Source organism: Podarcis gaigeae (genome assembly GCF_964106915.1).
Source record: "Podarcis gaigeae genome assembly, chromosome: 2".
NCBI classification, from domain to species: domain Eukaryota; kingdom Metazoa; phylum Chordata; class Lepidosauria; order Squamata; family Lacertidae; genus Podarcis; species Podarcis gaigeae.
The window spans coordinates 126,947,611-126,969,421 of NC_139679.1; the positions used below are offsets into that span (position 1 = coordinate 126,947,611).

Sequence of the window (21,811 nt, forward strand, 5' to 3'; positions counted from 1 at the left end):
TCCCAGATGCAACAACACATGCCTCTCCCCCCAGATCTCACTCCCAAAGACACACTCTTCCATTGTCTCCTAAGACAGAAGGATGCCAACCAACATTCCCTCCCCTCCCCCTCCTGAAAAGAGAGGAGGTCCTTCCATCTGGAAAATGGGAATGCTTGCAAAGATTTACCTGAAGATGAGTACCATATAGATAATAAAATTATTATTATGTGAATTCCCCCGCTTACACAAAGATTAATACAGTGGTACCTCGGGTTAAGAACTTAATTTATTCTGGAGGTCCATTTTTAACCTGAAACTGTTCTTAACCTGAGGTACCACTTTAGAAAATGGGGCCTCCGCTACCACCACCATGCAATTTCTGTTCTAATCCTGAAGCAAAGTTCTTAACCCGAGGTACTATGTCTGGGTTAGTGGAGTCTGTAACCTGAAGCATCTGTAACCCAAGGTACCACTGTACCCATCATTTAAATACACAACAAAATTGTTACAGAAAAGAACAGAGCAATGTGTAGAAAAATATCATCTTTATTCTCCCTGTTTCTCTTAGGGTCCAGTGTGCTTTGAAGACATAGCTGTTCCTTTCACAGAGGAGGACTGGGCTTTGCTGGATCCTGACCAGAGAGCTCTGCAGAAGGAAGTCAAGTATCAGAATCCTGGGATTGTGGCCTCTCTGGTAAGGCTCCCTGCTGGATCATGAAATCAGTTTTGAAACTCCATACAGATCTCTGTAGGACAAACCTCCTCTATTTTGAGGGAGCCCCATAGCGCCACCTGCAGCATCTGAGATGTCAACACACCCACAACTCTCCATAGGAGATGTGTCTCCTGTTCTGTCTGGGAATATTCTTCCACCAGTCCTGCCTTTTCAAACCAGGATGAGGCTGCTCTGAGCTGCCCAGGCCTCCTTCAATGTAGGCTTCAGAGATCTTAGGGACGTGGAGGTACATCCTGTCTTAATTTTCTTTTTCCCTTTCTACATTTGTCTGGCTTCGTTCTTTTGGTGAATCTAATTTTCCATGAAATATTTCCTACAGGAGAGTGTTTAGAATGTGGAAAAAGGTTCACCTAGAAAACCAGTCTCAATTTCCATTAAATAAAACACAGCGGGGATAATCATAGAATTTTAGAAAATGGTATAAGGCATATGGTATAACTGGTATTAGGAAACTTCATGAGGAATTAAGGGGAGAGATAGCGTTGACCCGGAGTAGTTACAAAATTTATGGTCTCTCCCCAAGTGCCAGGGACTCTCCAAAGAGAGCTTTTTTTTGTCAGAATTATTTATTTTTTCCAATTTTTGGCAATTAATGGGCAATAAATGTTCTCACTGCCACTGTGGCGTAAAGAAATATTTCCTTATTTAAAACATCTTTATCAAATTTTCTGTTATTGCCTCACAAGCCGTAAAATTCCAACTCTCCTTCCATAATTTTCCCCATGATGTTATTACTTGAATAGGTTTCCCTAAATCCATAGCCAATTTGATCATTACCGACTTTACCTGTTCATCCATATCCTCCCACTCCAATAAGATTCCATACATTTTAGAAATTACTTTTGTTTTGTTTTGTCTTGTAGTAATTCTTTATCCAATACTGAAATTGCAAAACCCTTTTTCTTGTCAGCTATGAAGCCCTCATTTATTTGGTGATACTGGATCCACCCTGTTGGGTGTTTTATTTCCTCCCGCAGTTTGGCCAAACTCATGCTGGTAGCTTCAAGAACACTGTCCCACCATCTCGTCCTCTGTCGTCCCCTTCTCCTTGTGCCCTCCATCTTCCTGGTATAATTCCTCTGGAGAGCCAGTGTGGTGTAGTGGTTAAGAGCGGTAGACTCGTAATCTGGGGAACCGGGTTCGCGTCTCCGCTCCTCCACATGCAGCTGCTGGGTGACCTTGGGCCAGTCACACTTCTCTGAAGTCTCTCAGCCCCACTCACCTCACACAGTGTTTGTTGTGGGGGAGGAAGGGAAAGGAGGTTGTTAGCCGCTTTGAGACTCCTGAAGGGGAGTGAAAGGCGGGATATCCTCCTCTTCTCCTCCTCCTCCTCCTCTGTGTATTCTTGCCCCCTCTTCTTGATGTCTTCTGCTTCTGTTAGGTCCTTACCACTTTGGTCCTTTATTATGGTAATCTTTGTACAAAATGTTCCTTTCATATCTCCAATTTTCTTGAACAGATCTCTGGTTTTCTCCCATTCTATTGTTTTCCTCTATTTCTTTGCATTGCTCGTTTAAGAAGGCCCTCTTGTCTCTCCTTGCTATTCTTTGGAAATCTGTACTCTATTTCTTGTAGGTCTAACTTGGATTCATATCAAGATCATTCTATCATTTTTGAGATTTCATCCCAGTACAGCTTTCGCCGCTCTTTTGTTGACTGTGAGGGCCACTCCATTTCTTTTACGGGATTCTTGCCCACAGTAGTAGTTATGATGGTCATCTGAACTTGAATTTGCCCATCCCTGTCCATTTTACTTCACTGATGCCCAGGATGTCAATATTTATTCTTGCCATCTCATTTTTGACCACATCCAACACTATACCACTGGAGAGGTATAGAAATGTGGCTTCTCTTGGGAAGGGGCCGCCCCATTTGTGCTTCTCCAGGGGCAGGAGAATATCTAGGGCAGAAGAATCCCAGCAGGGCCTCTGAGGCTCCCTTTGCTTCTTCCTCTCTCCCAGGACCCTGCAGCTCGTTTTGGCTCCTTGACTCCTCAGGAAGGATAAAAGGGACAGATTCTGAAACCCTAGTGAGGATGGAAGGGGGAAGATGGACGGTTGACCTGGTCAGGTTGTCTCCTGCATCACTCCTCTCAACCTCTGAGCGTTCCCTCCCAGGGACCTCCGAGAGATCTGGTGAGTCCCTGGGGAGGGGAGATGGGAACATGGAGGGATGGAGGGTGAAGAGGGGAAGCTCTCTGGCCAGAAATGAGATAAAGCAGGGATTTTGCTGTGGGTGGGGGCCCCAACATATTGGGAGGCTTCCCCTCCAGCCAAAAATCCCTGCAGGGCCTCTGAGGCTCCCTTTGCTTCTTCCTCTCTCCCAGGACCCTCTAGCTTGTTTTGGCTCCTTGACTCCTCAGGAAGGATGAAAGAGACGGATCCTGCAAAGCTAGCGAGGATGGAAGGGGGAAGATGGACGGTTGACCTGGTCAGGTTGTCTCCTGCATCCCTCCTCTCAACCTCTGAGTGTTCCCTCCCAGGGACCTCCAAGAGATCTGGTGAGTCCCAGGGGAGTGGAGATGGGGACATGGAGGGATGGAGCCGGAGAGGAATTGGGGCTTGCTCAGCTAGAGGGTGGGGGGTGGGGAGGCAGATGGAGATGGAGAAGGGGGGCACCTTTTCGGGCTCCCCCACCTGCCTGCCTGCCTGCTCCTTTGTCATCTGCAGGCAATTTGAGCTAGGAATAGATCACAGCTCCCCGGCCAACGCGATGATTTGGCAGCTCAAAATGTCTAAAACCAGTTCTGTGATCTGAATGCCTTACCAATGTCAGACAACTCACTGATCCTGCTTTGCAGTTTGAATGCAGATGGTGGCCTCTGTATGTTGTCTTTTTCTTTTTGGAATAACTTTTTATTTGCTTTTAAAAACAAGGAACATTCTGTCAGGCTTGTTGTTTTTGCTTCTGTTTGCATTTAGATGACTGACCTTGGAGATGGAGTGTATTCCAGGATTGAGCCAGAACAAAATCCATTCCAGATAAAAGCCAAGCAATATATCAGTTAATACCAGCCAACCAAGGCAGTGAAAACTATAGAAAGGCCCCACATCTAACTATTTTTAGTTCTTCCTCTATCACAAGCATTCATTAATTTTGTTCAGTGATCTGGAGATCCATTTCCTCCTGAGGCTCTAATTCGCTTCTCTCTTTATTGCAGATGGTGATAAATTAGAAAGGAAGAACAAGGGGAAGCACAACAGAATCCACATAGCGGAGAAGTCATATAAATATTCAGAGTGTGGAGAGAACATCCGTCAGAGCTCCCAGTCCACCTCCCATCAAGGAAGGAGCTTCGTTCAGAGGGATAGCCTCACTTCACACAAAAGAGGACAGAGCAGGGAGAAACCCTATCAGTGCTTGGAATGTGGGAAGAGCTTCAGTCAGAAGGCCCATCTCAATTCTCATCAAATGATTCATACAGGGGAGAAACCCTATCAATGCTTGGAATGTGGGAAGAGCTTTAATCAAAGCGCACATCTCACTTCCCATCAAAGAATTCATACTGGGGAGAAACCCTATCAGTGCTTGGAATGTGGAAAGAGCTTTAGTCAAAGCAGCTCTCTCACTTCCCATCAAAGAATTCATACAGGGGAGAAACCCTATCAGTGCTTGGAATGTGGGAAGAGCTTTTATCAAAGCAGCTCTCTCACTTCCCATCAAAGAATTCATACAGGGGAGAAACCATATCAGTGCTTGAAATGTGGGAAGAACTTCAGTCACAGGCAGAATCTCACTTCCCATCAAAGAACTCATACAGGAGAAAAACCCTATAAGTGCTTCGAATGCGGGAAGAGCTTCAGGGAGGGGGCCAAGCTCATTTTGCATCAAAGAACTCATACAGGGGAGAAACCCTATCAGTGCTTCGAATGCGGGAAGAGCTTCAGGGAGGGGGCCAAGCTCACTTTGCATCAAAGAACTCATACAGGGGAGAAACCCTATCAGTGCTTCGAATGTGGAAGGAGCTTCACTGATAGCTTCCATCTCACTTCCCATCACAGAATTCATACAGGGGAGAAACCCTATCAGTGCTTGAAATGTGGAAAGAGCTTTAATCAAAGTGCACATCTCACTTCCCATCGAAGAATTCACACAGGGGAAAAACCCTTTCAGTGCTTGCAATGTGGAAAGAGCTTCAGAAAAAGCTCTCATCTCACTTCCCATCAAAGAACTCATACAGGAGAAAAACCCTATCAGTGCTTCGAATGTGGAAAGAGCTTCGGGGAGGGGGCCAAGCTCACTTTGCATCAAAGAACTCATACAGGAGAAAAACCCTATCAGTGCTTCGAATGCGGGAAGAGCTTCAGGTGGAAGGACAGTCTCACTTACCATCAAAGAATTCATAGAGGGCAGAAACCGTATCACTGCTTGGAATGTGGGAAGAACTTCCGGGAGCGGACGAAACTCACTTTGCATCAAAGAACTCATACAGGGGAGAAACCTTATCAGTGCTTGCATTGTGGAAAGAGCTTCAGTCAGAGGAACAGTCTCACTTCCCATCAAAGAATTCATACAGGAGAAAAACCCTATCAGTGCTTCGAATGTGGGAAGAACTTCCGGGAGGGGACAAAGCTCACTTTGCATCAAAAAACCCATACAGGAGAGAAACCCTATCAGTGCTTGAAATGTGGAAAGAGCTTCACTCATAGCTCCCATCTCACTTCGCATCGCAGAATTCATACAGAGGGGAAAGCAAAAAAGAGAAATAAAACAAAAAATATTAAACAACCCTTACAAAATACAATTGTATAGAAAAGAGAAAGGGGGGATATAAACTAAAAATACTGTTTATGGCATTTGTATCATATATATCCTATCATTCGTCAACCCATAGAAAGGCAGGCTCCCCCACTTCTCCCCTGCGTGACCCCCTCTTCTCCCCGTATCCCATCCTGAGAGATCCTGCGTTCCTTGCAGGTCCCTCCCACCTCCAACTCTCCTCTTCCTATGTGTGTCCTCCTAAATTCAAAATAAAGGAATCTTAATAGAAAATATTAAAAATATAAAAAATACAAAAAAAATGATGATGATGATGATGATGATTTATTGATACCCTTCCCATCTGGCTGGGTTTCCCCAGTCACTCTGGGCAGCTTCCAACAAAATATTAAAATAAAGTAATCCATCAAATATTAAAAGCTTCCCTAAACAGGGCTGCCTTCAGATGTCTTCTTAAAGTCTGGTAGTTGTTTTTTCCTTTGACATCTGCTGGGAGGGTGTACCACAGGGCAGGCACTGAAAAGAAAACTCCCATCTCTGTCTGAAAATAATCTGTAGCAACAATTATTCATAATTTGCACTCCAGAATAAACCCAGCTGTATTTAGCATACAGTGGTAAGTGGTATTTAGCATAGAGCGGTGGACTCGTAATCTGGGGAACCGGGTTTGCGTCTCCGCTCCTCCACATGCAGCTGCTGGGTGACCTTGGGCCAGTCACACTTCTCAGAAGTCTCTCAGCCCCACTCACCTCACAGAGTGTTTGTTGTGGGGGAGTAAGGGAAAGGAGAACGTTAGCCGCTTTGAGACTCCTTCGGGTAGTGATAAAGCGGGAAATCAAATCCAAACTCTTCTTCTCTTCACCAAGATGACACATTCCCTTCATCTCCCTCCCTAGCCCAGCTTTCAAATCTTAACCAACTCAGACAGTGCAATATGATTCTTATAATGATCGTCTAATAATCCAAATCAGTGTTTCTCCAGCTTCTAGGTCCAGTTTCTATAAAGCCTTTGAAAAACTGTTCCAACAAATCTCAGCCAAGTCACAATGGAAAATTCTGGTCTCTTATAATGTTCATCCAATCCTGCTTCCTCCTCTTTCTTCTTTTCCTAACCTTTGGACATTTTAATCCACTGGGGATGGGGAAGCAGGCATCTTAATTTCCTTTCCTCAAACAAGATCATAGCTTGCCTTGTTCACCGTTTCCGGAGTTGCTTTGCATTCTCTGCCTCTCATTCCCACACCAGCTCAGCCCAACCTCATCTTTCCCTGGGGCTCTTTCTCTCTCCTCCTGCTCTTCCCTCGCCTTCTCAACACAACCTTCTGCCTCTCCCACCGACTCCTTTCCAACGACTCCCACCTTGTGACCCACACATTCCCCTCCGTCTCTTTTTCTGGGTCTTCAATGCCAAGGCGCTGCACAAGCTTCTTTGGAGTGGATGCATCTGGTTCCCAATAAATCACGCAGAGGCAAAGTTCATTGGCAAAAGAAGAACTTTCGACTAAAGGTTTCTCAGCTTTTTCAAAGGATCCTTATTAAACTTGGGAATGCATGTGATCCCGTCTCTACAGCTCACAAAAACACCAGAGAGAAGGTGGGCTGGAGCCTGAAAGGTGAAAGCATTGGCCTCGAATGCAGGTCTCAGGAACGCTTTCCCCCATGGAGACCCGGGACCCCTTCTCCTTCTGAAGGGACCTCCGAGGAAGAAGCCAGGGCGGATCAGTCCCTGGACCATGGAGGCGATTCCAAGTGCTGTACATTCCACACACTTCCCCTCAATAATGAGTGGCTGAATATTCAATTTACATTTCCTAAAGTCCACAATAATCTCTTGTTTTCTTTCAGCTCAGGATGAATTTTTTCCTGCACCCCTCCCGCAACTGCTCAACATCCTTCCTATAGGCCGCCTCCCCCTCTCCAGCCATGATTAAACCAACCACCGTTGTATCGTCTGCAAACTTAATGATTTTATTAATGGGGTATTTGGGGGCACAGTTAGCTGTGTTGAGCGTATAAAAAAGTTTGATAGAAAATTTAATATCCACCTGCACAAACACAGTGGAAGTCCCAGGTCTAATAGTTTGGGCACCAATCTATGCGGAAGAATAGTATTAAATGCAGAACTAAAGTCTACAAATAAAAATCTCGCATACTTCCCTTTCTTCTCCAAATGAGTCAGGACACCATGTAAAGCCACAGCATCCTCCATGGATCTCTTTCCCTTGTATGCAAACTGGTAAGGGTCAAGTCCTACTGGCAGACAAGATATGATACGGTTCCTTGCCAGTTTTTCGAAACATTATAATGGGTGTCAACGCCACAGGGCGAAAATCATTCAGACTGTCTCTCTTTGGTGTTTTTGGCAGGGGTATAACAGTACCAGATTTCAGACAGGGTGGAACGGTGGCTTGGGCCAGAGACTGGTTAAAAATCTTCAAAAAGATTCCTGCCAGTTGCTCCGAACAATCTCTTAGCCCCCTGCCAGCCACCCCATCTGGGCCCATAGCCTTCCTCGTGTTTACCTGCCGAATCTAATATAATCCAGGACCGTTGATGTAGAAGTTTCTAGATCTTGATGGTCGAACATATTCCAATCGGTCTCCTGGAAACAGTCCTGCAACTGCTGAGAGGCTCCCTCAGGCCACACCGTAACCATCCGTGTTTGTAGCTGGCCTTGTTTCCTGAGGGGTGTGTACACTGGTGTCAGAAGCAGGGACACATGATCTGAAGCACCGAGGTGCGCCTCATATGCCCGTCCAATGTTCGTATACACCTTGTCAAGAGTATTTTCTCCCCTTATTGCACACTCAATGTGCTGATGGGATTTTGGGAGTGCTGCCCTCACATCTGTGTGAGTGAAGTCCCCTGCAATAATCCGCACTGCCTCCGGGGATCTGCTCAATTTAGCATTGATGTTTTCATGCATACTACTCATGGCCCTGCAGGCATTTGCAGAAGGTGCTAGAGAAGAAAGCTGCAGAGATAGTGCGCACCCTGGAAATGATCCCTTTCAGCTTCCGCCTTCTGGAAGAAGGTACAGGGTTATAAGGACTACGACTAGCCACCTGAGAAGCAGTTTCTATCCAAATGCGATTTTGGTTTTAAATGCAGTGTAAGGTAGTCTCTATGGGAGTATATTGTATTTAATTATGGGGTTTCAGAGTTTTAGGGGGCTAACCAGGCTGGGGTAGCAGGCTTGTTGGTTTTTCAATGTCTGGTGTTGATTTTTTCAATTTCGTTGTTCTGTATGGGACAATGACAATAAAGAATATTGTATTGTATCGAGACTCATCTGGAAAGTGCTATATCATGTTCCTTTCCCCCACTTGCCAGGACTCTGAGCTCCATTTGGGGTTTCTCCTTCCGTACCCCAAGGTTCCTCCAAGGCCTTGGGGAAGGAAACTGAGGCAGGCTCTGCTTGCTCCCCAGGGCCCTTCGGGGGGGGTGTCTTCCTCTGGGCGTGGCACCCCCTGGAAGCCTTGGAAGAAAGGCAGGAGACCCTCAGCAAAGAGCAGCCAAGTCCAGTTCTTCTCCGCAATGGCTTCCTCTTCTGAGAGCTCCCTTTCTTTCTTGTCTGGGCTGGACTGGGAGAACCCCAGTTCAGCAATTTCCCCAGTCCCCACACTGGGCTCCATTGGCCCCTTGAGACTTCTCCTGTTGAACTACTGCCTGAGGGGGAGGAACAAGCGAGGGCCATCCAGAAAGGGCTCCTGGGACCCCGAGGGGCCAGAAGGGGAGTCTCCAGCTGTTAACGGAAAAATCCGAGGGCTCCCTTGAACAAAAACAAAGACACCAACCAGGATAACTTGGAGCAAAACAGCAGTCTGTAGGCTTGACCTTTATTGAACTGTTGCAACAGGGGTGTGCAAGGCCTTCTAAAGACTTTTGAAACTGTCACCCTGTAGATCAAGACCACCCCCCAGAAACATCATACATACATCACAGAAAGGAGGGGTTATGGTGGTAACCTGAGTGTCCTGTCACCTGGCTGGTTCCTCCTTTCCCCCCTCCGCATGAGTCACTTCCAGGAGACAAAGGGGAGTTGGCAGTTTGCTGCCCCCTGAGGGAAGATCTGATCATTGTCCTTTATTCCAGTCCCTGCTGAATCCACTCCCATATGCAAGTTCTTTGTGATCTTGATGGTCTTCGGACCATCAGGGTTGGCATAGCAACTGGGCAGGGCTCCTGTGGATGTGCTGGGCTGGCCTGTATCAAACCTTCACCATTTCCCCAGTAACAGATAGGTAGCCGTGTTGGTCTGCCATAGTCAAAACAAAATTAAAAAATTCCTTCCAGTAGCACCTTAAAGACCAACTAAGTTAGTTCTTGGTATGAGCTTTCGTGTGCATGCACACTTCTTCCCCATTTTGTAGTCCTTCCTTCATGGAGTAAAATAAAAGTGGAACAGTGCAGATCCGATGTATGGTTGATTTTCTATGAATTTATAACAGAAGCGTAGGGTATGTAGTATGTGAGTGTGTGTGGAGTTTGTACAAACTGAATGATGGCGGTGGGTTTCCTGCGACAAGGGAGAGAGAGACCCCCCTGCCACCCCTTTCTGGGAGAGCCCTCCTTTCTGCTCCCCTCCCAAGAGGGTCCCCCTTGTGTCTCTGTGTGTCTCTGAGGGACCAGAGAGGAGGCGCCCCTCCCCCCGCCGCTTCTTCCCCTCAGCGACTTTTCCCGCCTTTTCCCAACTGCCTCGCCTCAGTTTTAGGCGCCCAGGATTCCTGTCAGACCAGGCGGCACTTTCCCGGGGCTTGAGGGGCGGATTTCTTTTCATTCTACTCATTTCTCTTCATGCCTCTCGCTTTTCAAAAGGCGGGATGAAAACTCCCCTCACCACTGCCGGCATCCATTGCAGTAAAGTCCGATTTCTTTCCATTTGCTACGACGTCTAATATCCGCTTTGGGTCGAGTGTGGGGCTGGCATAAAGTGCCTCTTTTTTCAATTGATCTGAAGGTATAAATTATTGGCCCAAAGCGGCTTTATTGATTAACTATTTTCCATGGGTCCTTTGTAGGTGGGTCTCCTGAAAGCTTATTACAGTAAATCTCATTTTGGCCTCCCCCCAAGATCGCGAGGGCGTTTCTTCCTCATCTCCCTATTTTCCTGGGGGGGGGGAAAGGTGATTTTCGGGAGGGGTCTCCTGGCTGGAAAGCCCCCCCTCCCTCCCCCCCCAGCTGGAGGGTGTTTTTTGGGGGGGTGTCTTGAGGGAGCCATTTCTGAGCCCAAGGCACCTCCTGCCACTAGGCAGCCTTTCGCCTCTTCTCCCTCCTAGGAGATAAGGGGGGGCAGCCCCTAGAGCGCAGGCGCAGAAGCAGGAAAACTGAAGGCAGGGAGAGGGAGGGGAGGACTGGGGCGCTCGGCTTGCCAAGGGTTAAAAGGAGCAGAGCTGGATTCCTAGAGAGGAGGGGAGTGAAGGGGGAGGGGCAAGGTCCTCCAGAGCAGAAGCCCCTCCCTCCCCCCATCCCTTTCTGCAGGCAGAGAGGAGGCTGCTTTCTTCTCTCTCTTTTGCAAACGCTTCCTTGGTGCCCCTCCTGGAATCCGGTGAGTCTCCTCTCTCTGCCCCCTTAGTGTGTCCTGGGAAGAAGGGGGTCCCAGGGCTGCAGGGAGGATGAAGGGGGGTCCCTGCTCAGGTCATGCCTGGGGGGGAGAGACCCCCAAGTCAGAGAGCAGAGGGTCCTCCTTTGTCCTCTCTACCAGGCCAGGGAGGGGGCCAGTTCGCAGGAAATATGCAGCTCTGTTCTTCCTTGGGATCCAGATGCTGCCTTCATTTTGGGGAGGGGGCTTTGGGTCAAGGAAATTAAACCCCCTTCAGAGGGAGGGAAAAGGCACCTTTGTGAACAGAGGCTGCAGCCAGAGGGGAACATTCCCACGTGGGGGGAGCTCAGGGAGAAGAAAAGCCCCTCTGCATCTCCAGCACCACTTCCTGTGTCCCAGATGCAACAACACATGTCTCTCCCCCAGATCTCACTCCCAAAGACACACTCTTCCATTGTCTCCTAAGACAGAAGGATGCCAACCAACATTCCCTCCCCTCCCCCTCCTGAAAAGAGAGGAGGTCCTTCCATCTGGAAAATGGGAATGCTTGCAAAGATTTACCTGAAGATGAGTACCATATAGATAATAAAATTATTATTATGTGAATTCCCCCGCTTACACAAAGATTAATACAGTGGTACCTCGGGTTAAGAACTTAATTTATTCTGGAGGTCTATTTTTAACCTGAAACTGTTCTTAACCTGAGGTACCACGTTAGAAAATGGGGCCTCCGCTACCACCACCGTGCGATTTCTGTTCTAATCCTGAAGCAAAGTTCTTAACCCGAGGTACTATGTCTGGGTTAGTGGAGTCTGTAACCTGAAGCATCTGTAACCCAAGGTACCACTGTACCCATCATTTAAATACACAACAAAATTGTTACAGAAAAGAACAGAGCAATGTGTAGAAAAATATCTTTATTCTCCCTGTTTCTCTTAGGGTCCAGTGTGCTTCACCTAGAAAACCAGTCTCAATTTCCATTAAATAAAACACAGCAGGGATAATCATAGAATTTTAGAAAATGGTATAAGCCATATGGTATAACTGGTATTAGGAAACCTCATGAGGAATTAAGGGGAAAGAGCGTTGACCCGGAGTAGTAACAAAATTTATGTTCTCTCCCCGAGTGCCAGGGACCCTCCTCGAAAGAGCTTTTTTTTGGTCAGAATTATTTCCCCCCCCCCCTATTTTTGGCAATTAATTGGCAATAAATGTTCTCACTGCCACTGTGGCGTAAAGAAATATTTCCTTGTTTAAAACATCTTTATCAAATTTTCTGTTATTGCCTCACAAGCCGTAAAATTCCAACTCTCCTTCCATAATTTTCCCCATGATGTTACTTGAATAGGTTTCCTTAAATCCATAGCCAATTTGATCATTACCGCCTTTACTTGTTCATCCATATCCTTCCACTCCAATAATGTTCCATACCTTTTACAAATTACTTTTGTTTTGTTTTGTAGTAATCCTTTATCCAATACTGAAATTCCAAAACCCTTTTTCATGTCAGCTTTGAAGCCCTCATTTATTTGGTGATACTGGATCCACCCTGTTAGGTTATTTCCTCCCGGAGTTTGGCCAAACTCATGCTGGTAGCTTCAAGAACACTGTCCCACCATCTCGTCCTCTGTCGTCCCCTTCTCCTTGTGCCCTCCATCTTCCTGGTATAATTCCTCTGGAGAGCCAGTGTGGTGTAGTGGTTAAGAGGGGTGGACTCGTAATCTGGGGAACCGGGTTCGCGTCTCCGCCCCTCCACATGCAGCTGCTGGGTGACCTTGGGCCAGTCACACTTCTCTGAAGTCTCTCAGCCCCACTCACCTCACAGAGTGTTTGTTGTGGGGGAGGAAGGGAAAGGAGATTTTGAGCCGCTTTGAGACTCCTTCGGGTAGTGATAAAGCAGGATATCAAATCCAAACTACTACTACTACTACTACTACTATTCTTCTTCTTCTTCTCCACCTCCTCCTCCTTCTTCTCTGTGTATTCTTGCCCCCTCTTCTTGATGTCTTCTGCTTCTGTTACGTCCTTACCACTTTTCCTTTATTATGGTAATTTTTGTACAAAATGTTCCTTTCATATCTCAAATTTTCTTGAACAGATCTCCACACCCACGGCTGGCGCTGTTACCCTCCCAACAACTGGATCTCACTCAAAGACACACACTCTTCCATGGACTCCTAAGACAGATGGATGCCAACCAACCAACCATTCCCTCCCCTCCCCCTCCTGGTGCCCCTTGAAGTTGGCTTGAGGGCAGGGGGAGGGTCCACCCCACCAGATGAAGTGAGAGGAGGTCCTTCCATCTGGAAAATGGGAATGCTTGCAAAGATTTACCTGAAGATGAATGCTACGTAGATAATAAAATTATTGTTTTATGGAATTGCCCCACTTACACATCATTAAAATACACAACAAAATTGTTACAGAAAAGAACAGAGCAATGTTTAGAAGATCATCTTTCTTCTCCCTGTTTCTCTTAGGGTCCAGTGTGCTTTGAAGACGTAGCTCTTCCTTTCACAGAGGAGGACTGGGCTTTGCTGGATCCTGACCAGAGAGCTCTGCAGAAGGAAGTCAAGGAGGAGAATCCTGGGATCCTGGCCTCTCTGGTAAGGCTCCCTGCTGGATCATGAGATCAGTTTTGAATTTCCATACAGATCTCTGAAGGACAAACCTCCTCTATTTTGAGGGAGCCCCATAGCGCCACCTGCAGCATCTGAGATGTTAACACACCCACAACTCTCCATAGGAGATGTATCTCCTGTTCTGTCTGGGAATATTCTTCCACCAGTCCTGCCTTTTCAAACCAGGATGAGGCTGCTCTGAGCTTTCCAGGCCTTCTTCAATGTAGGCTTCAGAGATCTTTTTCCCTTTCTACATTTGTCTGGCTTCATTCTGTTGGTGAATCTAATTTTCCATGAAATATTTCCTACAGGGGACTATTTAGAATGTGGAAAAAGCTTCACCTGGGAAACCAGTCTCAATTTTTAGTTCTTCATAAACCGTATCCCAGAAGCCGTTGATTTTATCACATAGCCACCACATATGCAGAAGTGTCCCCTCTACTTGGTTACACCTCCAACGTAATTTTGATTTTTTTAAATACATTTTACATATCTTGGTTGGTGTTATATACCATCTATAAAACATCTTTATCAAATTTTCTGTTATTGCCTCACAAGCCGTAAAATTCCAACTCTCCTTCCATAATTTTCCCCATGATGTTATTACTTGAATAGGTTTCCCTAAATCCATAGCCAATTTGATCATTACCGCCTTTACCTGTTCATCCATATCCTTCCACGCCAATAATGTTCCATACATTTTAGAAATTACTTTTGTTTTGTTTTGTAATACAGTGGTGCCCCGCAAGACGAACGCCTCGCAAGACGGAAAACCCGCTAGACGAAAGGGTTTTCCGTTTTGGAGGCGCTTCGCAAAACAAATTTTCCTATGGGCTTCCTTCGCAAGACGAAAATGTCTTGCGAGTTCCTGCGGGGTTTTTTCCCTCCCCCCCCTTTTCCTAAGCCCTAAGCCGCTTATCAGCTGATCCGCTAAAAGCCGCTAAACCGCTAATAGCGCTAATCCGCTAAGCTGTCAATGGGCTTGCTTCGCAAGACGAAAAAACCGCTATACGAAGAGCCCCACGGAACGGATTAATTTCGTCTTGCGAGGCACCACTGTAATCCTTTATCCAATACTGAAATTGCAAAACCCTTTTTCTTGACAGATATGAAGACCTCATTTATTTGGTGATACTGGATCCACCCTGTTAGGTGGTGTTTTATTTCCTCCCGCAGTTTGTTTGTTTTTTTATAATATATTTATTAGGTTTTACAGAAAGAAGAAACACATAACAACCACAGAAATAAAGAAAAACAAAGACAGTCAAAAATACATATAAAACAGATAAGAAAGCCAAAATGTAGAAAAAAATAAGTTCCATTCATCAAAAAGAAAAAGTTTAAAATAAAAACTCCAACCTTTAAATTCATACTTGCAAAACTTTCTTTCTTTCTTTCTTTGGTGTATCTGAAGAAGTGTGCATGCACACGAAAGCTCATACCAAGAACTGACTTAGTTGGTCTTTAAGGTGCTACTGGAAGGAATTTTTTTTGTTTTTTCTTTCTTGACTTCCTCATCCCTCCCTTTTTTGTGTTCCTCTTTACCCAATCAGATACAGCAAATCCTTACCCTCTTTCATAACTCATTTCTAATTATTAAAGTCATTCCATTATGTCTCCAATCTTTCCTCCTTATGTTTAAACGCCTTTAACATATTGTTTACTTTTAACATAATATAACTTTAGTCTTTCACCCTTCTTCAATTTACATTTTTTACATAACTTTTAAACCTGTATCACTAATGCCATATTATTTTTAATACCAACATCATTTTAGCATTCATAAATTTTACAGTGTTTCTGCAAATAGTCTTTAAACTTCTTCCAGTCCTCTTCCACCACTTCTTCTCCCAGGTCTCGGATTCTGCCAGTCATTTCTGCCATCTCCATGTAGTCTATTACTTGCATCTGCCATTCTTCCAAGGTGGGCAAATCTTGTGTCTTCCAATGCTTTGCGATAAGTATTCTTGCTGCTGTTGTTGCATACATAAAAAACGTTCTATCTTTCTTTAACACCAATTGGCCAACTATGCCCAGGAGAAAGGCCTCTGGTTTCTTAAGGAAGGTATATTTAAGTACCTTTTTCAGTTCATTATATATCATCTCCCAGAAAACCTTAATCTTTGGGCACGTCCACCAAAGGTGAAAGAATGTACCCTCAGTTTCTTTACATTTCCAACATTTATTATCAGGCAAGTGATAAATTTTAGCAAGCTTGACTGGGGTCATGTACCACCTATAAATCATTTTCATAATATTCTCTCTTAAGGCATTACATGCCGTAAACTTCATACCGGTGGTCCACAACTTTTCCCAGTCAGCAAACATAATGTTATGACCAATGTCCTGTGCCCATTTAATCATTGCTGATTTAACTGTTTCATCCTGTGTATTCCATTTTAACAGCAAGTTATACATTCTTGAAAGAATCTTAGTTTTAGGTTCTAACAATTCTGTTTCCAATTTCGATTTTTCCACCTAGAAGCCCAATTTTTTGTCCATATTATAGACCTCTCTTATTTGATAATAATGAAGCCAATCTCGCACTTTATCTTTTAATTTCTCAAAACTCTGCAGTTTCAATTTATCTCCTTCTTGTTCTAATATCTCCCAATATTTCGGCCATTTGGCCTCCATATTGTCTGTTCAGAGCCTTTGCCTCCATGGGTGACAACCACCTTGGGGTCTTACTTTCCAGTAAATCTTTGTACCTTATCCAGACATTAAATAATGCTTTCCTGGCAATATGGTGTTTGAAAGCTTTGTGCGCTTTAACCTTGTCGTACCACAAATATGCATGCCATCCAAAAGCATTGTTAAAACCTTCCAAGTCCAAAATGTCAGTGTTCTCAAGAAGCAGCCAGTCATTCAACCAGCAGAAAGCTGCTGATTCATAGTAAAGTTTAAAGTCTGGCAGGGCAAACCCCCCTCTTTCCTTCACATCAGTTAATATTTTAAATTTTATTCTGGGCTTTTTGCCCTGCCAGACAAATCTAGAGATATCTCTCTGCCACTTCTTGAAACAATCCATCTTGTCCACAATCTGCAAAGTTTGAAACAAAAATAACATTTTTGGCAATACATTCATCTTTATAACTGCAATTCGACCCAACAAGGAAAGCTTCAGTTTGGACCATATTTCTAAATCTTTTTTAACTTCTATCCAACATTTCTCATAATTGTCCTTAAATAAATTCAAGTTTTTAGCTGTCATATTAATCCCCAGATATTTCATATTTCCTCCCGCAGTTTGGTCAGACTCATGCTGGTAGCTTCGAGAACACTATCCAGCCATCTTGTCCTCTGTTGTCCCCTTCTCCTTGTGCCCTCCATCTTTCCCAACATCAGGGTCTTTTCCAGGGAGTCTTCTCTTCTCATGAGGTGGCCAAAGTCTTGGAGCCTCAGCTTCAGGATCTGTCCTTCCAGTGAGCACTCAGGGCTGATTTCCTTCAGAATGGAGAGGTTTGATCTTCTTGCAGTCCATGGGACTCTCAAGAGTCTCCTCCAGCACCATAACTCAAAAGCATCAATTCTTCGGCGATCAGCCTTCTTTATGGTCCAGCTCTCACTTCCATACATCACTACTGGGGTCAAATCATAGCTTTAACTATACGGAGCTCGGTTGGCAAGGTGATGTCTCTGCTTTTTAAGATGCTGTCTAGGTTTGTCACTGCTTTTCTCCCAAGGAGCAGGCGCCTTTTAATTTCGTGGCTGCTGTCACCATCTGCAGTGATCATGGAGCCCAAGAAAGCAAAATCTCTCACTGCCTCCATCTCTTCCCCTTCTATTTGCCAGGAGGTGATGGGCCCAGTGGCCATGATCTTTGTTTTTTGATGTTGAGCTTCAAACCATATTTTGCGCTCTCCTCTTTCACCCTCAATAAAAGGTTCTTTAATTCCTCCTCACTTTCTGCCATCAAGGTTGTGTCATCTGCATATCTGAGGTTGTTGATATTTCTTCCGGCAATCTTAATTCCAGTTTGGGATTCATCCAGCCCAGCCTTTCGCATGATGAATTCTGCATATAAGTTAAATAAGCAGGGAGACAATATACAGCCTTGCTGTACCCCTTTCCCAATTTTGAACCAATCAGTTGTTCCATATCCAGTTCTAACTGTTGCTTCTTGTCCCACATAGAGATTTCTCCGGAGACAGATGAGGTGATCTGGCACACAGTCAAAGGCTTTTGCATAGTCAATGAAGCAGAAGTAGATGTCTTTCTGGAACTCTCTAGCTTTCTCCATAATCCAGCGCATGTTTGCAATTTGGTCTCTGGTTCCTCTGCCCCTTCTAAATCCAGCTTGCACTTCTGGGAGTTCTCGGTCCACATACTGCTTGAGCCTTCCTTGTAGAATTTTAAGCATGACCTTGCTAGCGTGTGAAATGAGTGCAATTGTGCGGTAGTTGGAGCATTCTTTGGCACTGCCCTTCTTTGGGATTGGGATGTAGACTGATCTCCAATCCTCTGGCCACTGCTGAGTTTTCCAAACTTGCTGGCATATTGAGGGTAGTACCTTAACATAACAGCAGCATCTTTTAAAATTTTAAATAGTTCAGCTGGAATATCATCACTTCCCCTGGACTTGTAATTAACAGTGCTTTCTAAATAATAATAATAATAATAATAATAATAATAATAATAATAATTTATTATTTACACCCCGTCCATCTAGTTGGGTTTCCCCTGGGTTTCTGGCGGCTCCCAGTCAAATGTTAAAAACATTACAGCATTAAATATTAAAAACTTCCCTAAACATGGCTGCCTTCAGATGTCTTTTAAAGATAGGATAGCTGCTTATTTCCTTCACATCTGAGGTGAGGGTGTTCCACAGGGTAGGCGCCACTACCGAGAAGGCCCTTTGTCTGGTTCCCTGTAACCTCACTTCTCACAATGAGGGAACCGCCAGAAGGCCCTCGGCGCTGGATCTTAGTGTCCGGGCAGAATGATGGGGGTGGAGACACTCCTTCAGGTATACTGAACCGAGGCCATTTAGGGCTTTAAAGGTCAGCACCAACACTTTGAATTGTGCTCGGAAACATACTGGGATCCAATGCAGATCTCTCAGGACTGGTGTTCTGGATTAATTGCAGTTTCCGGGTCACCTTCAAAAGTAGCCCCACGTAGAGTGCATTGCAGTAGTCCAAGCAGGAGATAACCAGAGCATGCACCATTCTGGCAAGACAGTCCGCAGGCAGGTAGGGTCTTAGCCTGCAAACCAGGTGGAGACAGTCACCCAGGACACAGAATTGACCTGCGCCTCCATGGACAGCTGTGAGTCCAGAATGACTCCCATGCTGCGCATCTTCAGGGGCACAGTTACCCCATTCAGGACCAGGGAGTCCTCCACACCTGCCCACCCCCTGTCCCCCCAAAACAGTACTTCTGTCTTGTCAGGATCAACCTCAATCTGTTAGCCGTCATCCATCCTCCAACCGCCTCCAGACACTCACACAGGACCGTCACCGCCTTCACTGGTTCTGATTTAAAGGAGATTCTGATTCTAAGGCCCATTTGACTTCACTCTCCAGGATGTTTGGCTCAAGGTCAGCAACCACACTACCTGGGGTGTATGAGACATCCATATGTTTCTGGTATAATTCCTCTGGAGAGCCAGTGTGGTGCAGTGGTTAAAAGTGGTAGTCTCGTAATCTGGTGAACCAGGTTCGCTTTCCCGCTCCTCCACCTGCAGCTGCTGGGTGACCTTGGGCCAGTCACACTTCTTTGAAGTCTCTCAGCCCCGCTCACCTCACAGAGTGTTTGTTAGACTTTCCTTTTGCTTCCAGACATATCCGCAACTGAGCGTCCTTTCGGCTTTGGCCCAGCCGCTTCATCAGCTCTGAATCTACTTGTCTTCCGCTCTTCCTCAGTAGCATGTTGGACGCCTTCCGACCTGAGGGGCTCATCTTCCAGCATCATAACTTTTAGATGCCTGTTGTCTTTGTCCATGGAGTTTTCTTGGCAGGGATACTGGAGTGGCTTGCCGGTTCCTGCTCCAGGTGGATCACGTTTGGTCAAAACTCTCCACTATATCCTGTCCATCTTGGGTCGCCCTGCACAGCTTACCTCATTGCTTCTCTGAGTTATTCAAGCCCCTTCGTCACAACAAGGCAGTGAAAGTGGCCCAATTCAATTCCATATTTTTCTTTTCCCCAGTTATTGCTTTCTAAGGAGGAATCTACCGGGGTTTTTAGGTTCTAACACCACTTTATGTTTTTCCCATACTCTATATATCAATTTTCTTATTATATTATTCAAATTTGATTTCTTTCCATATTTTAATATAATTGTCTTTAAATAGATTGGTGTTTTCATTTGTCAGCCAGATTCCCAAATACTTAGTTTTATTTACTGTTTCCAATCCTGATATTTTCTTTAGTTCTTCTTTTTCCTGTATTGACATATTTTTTGCTAGCATACTAGTCTTATTTTTATTTAACTTAAATCCTGCCACTTCAAAATTCAAGGATTTTCCTTATTATTTTGCCTCAACACCCCTAAGAATATTTTCTCCGAGTCCTGTTTTTTCTGTAGTTTTTTTTAATGGAGCTCCAAGAGATGTTGTCGAAGACCTTCTCCATGTCTATCAGTATCAAAATGGCTTTTTTATCTGCTCTTGCTTCTAAATATTCTAAAATATCAATGATGTTTCTCATTTTATTGTGCATGTGTCTGCCTGGTAAGAAGCCAGCCTGATCTCTGTGTATTATTTCATTCAATATATTTTATAATCATTATTGAACAATGATATAGGTCTATAATTTTTGATTAGTGTTGGATCTGCTCCTTGTTTGGGTATCTGTGTGATAAATGCTTCTTCCCATGATTTTGGTATTCTTCCTTCTTTTAAATTCTGTTTAGTACTGTTTCATTAGTTCTGATAATATATCTTCTAACTTCTTATAAAATGCCGCCAGTAATCCATCCGTATGTGGGACTTTCCTATCTTTGCTTTTGAGATTGATTGCTGCACCTCCATCATCGCTGTTGGTAGATTTAGTTGTTCTATTTTCCAATCTGCTATTGTCAGGAATCTATTTTGTGCTATGTGTCTTTCCATTTCCTCCTCTTGGTCTTCTTCTGCATGGTAAAATTTCCTATAGTAGTTTACAATTTTTTTTGCATATTCCTTTAGGATCTTCAATTATTTTTCATTTCTCAATTACTCTCTCTTTTCTTTCTTCAATTGACACGCAAGTAGGCTACCTGATTTATTGGAACCACTGGAGAGGTATAGAAATGGGGCTTCTGTTGGGAAGGGGCTGCCCCATTTGTGCTTCTCTAGGGGCAGGAGAATATCTAGGGCAGAAGAATCCCTGCAGGGCCTCTGAGGCTCCCTTTGCTTCTTCCTCTCTCCCAGGACCCTGCAGCTTGTTTTGGCTCCTCGACTCCTCAGGAAGGATGAAAGGAATGGATCCTGCAAAACTAGCGAAGTTGGAAGGGGGAAGATGGACGGTTGACCTGGTCAGGTTGTCTCCCGCATCCCTCCCCACAACTTCTGAGCATTCCCACCCAGGGACCTCCGAGAGATATGGTGAGTCCTAGGGGAGGGGAGATGGGAACATGGATGGATGGAGGGTGAAGAGGGGAAGCTCTCTGGCCAGAAATGAGTTAAAGCAGGGATTTTGCTGTGGATGGGGCCCCCAAGATATTGGGAGGCTTCCCCTCCAGCCAGAAAATCCCTGCAGGGCCTCTGAGGCTCCCTTTGCTTCTTCCTCTCTCTCAGGACCCTGCAGCTTCTTTTGGCTCCTTGACTCCTCAGGAAGGATGAAAGAGACGGATCCTGCAAAGCTAGCAAGGATGGAAGGGGGAAGATGGACGGTTGACATGGTCAGGTTGTCTCCTGCATCCCTCCCCACAACCTCTGAGCGCTCCCTCCCAGGGACCTCCGAGAGATCTGGTGAGTCCCAGGGGAGGGGAGATGGGGACCTGGATGGATGGAGCCAGAGAGGAATTGGGGCTTGCTCAGCTAGAGGGTGGGGGGAGGCAGGCAGGCGGATGGAGATGGAGAAGGGGAGCACCTTTTCGGGCTCCTCCACCTGCCTGCCTACCTGCTCCTTTGTCATCTGCAGGCAATTTGAGCCAGGAATAGATCACAGCTCCCCAGTCACCACAGCTCAAATGGTCTAAAACCAGTACTGTGATCTGAATGCCCTGCCAATGTCAGACAACTCACTGATCCTGCTTTGCAGTTTGAATGCAGATGGGGCCTCT

General features: G+C 45.2%; 2 protein-coding genes across 2 annotated transcripts in view; both read left to right on the forward strand.

Annotated features, from left to right (window-relative positions):
- LOC310837206 (uncharacterized protein) overlaps positions 1-21,811 on the forward strand; it is a 314,413-nt gene that overhangs the window by 289,110 nt on the left and 3,492 nt on the right. The window contains exons 7-9 of the mRNA XM_083723307.1: positions 3,045-3,218; positions 20,958-21,131; positions 21,324-21,497. Coding sequence (XP_083579433.1) covers positions 3,045-3,218; positions 20,958-21,131; positions 21,324-21,497 — 522 coding nt within the window. The remainder of the gene's footprint in view (positions 1-3,044; positions 3,219-20,957; positions 21,132-21,323; positions 21,498-21,811) is intronic.
- The window catches only part of LOC310837446 (uncharacterized protein), a 76,728-nt gene continuing 55,646 nt past the window's right edge, over positions 730-21,811 (forward strand). Inside the window, exon 1 of the mRNA XM_083724060.1 lies at positions 730-944. The gene's annotated coding sequence lies outside the window, so the exon portion shown is untranslated. The remainder of the gene's footprint in view (positions 945-21,811) is intronic.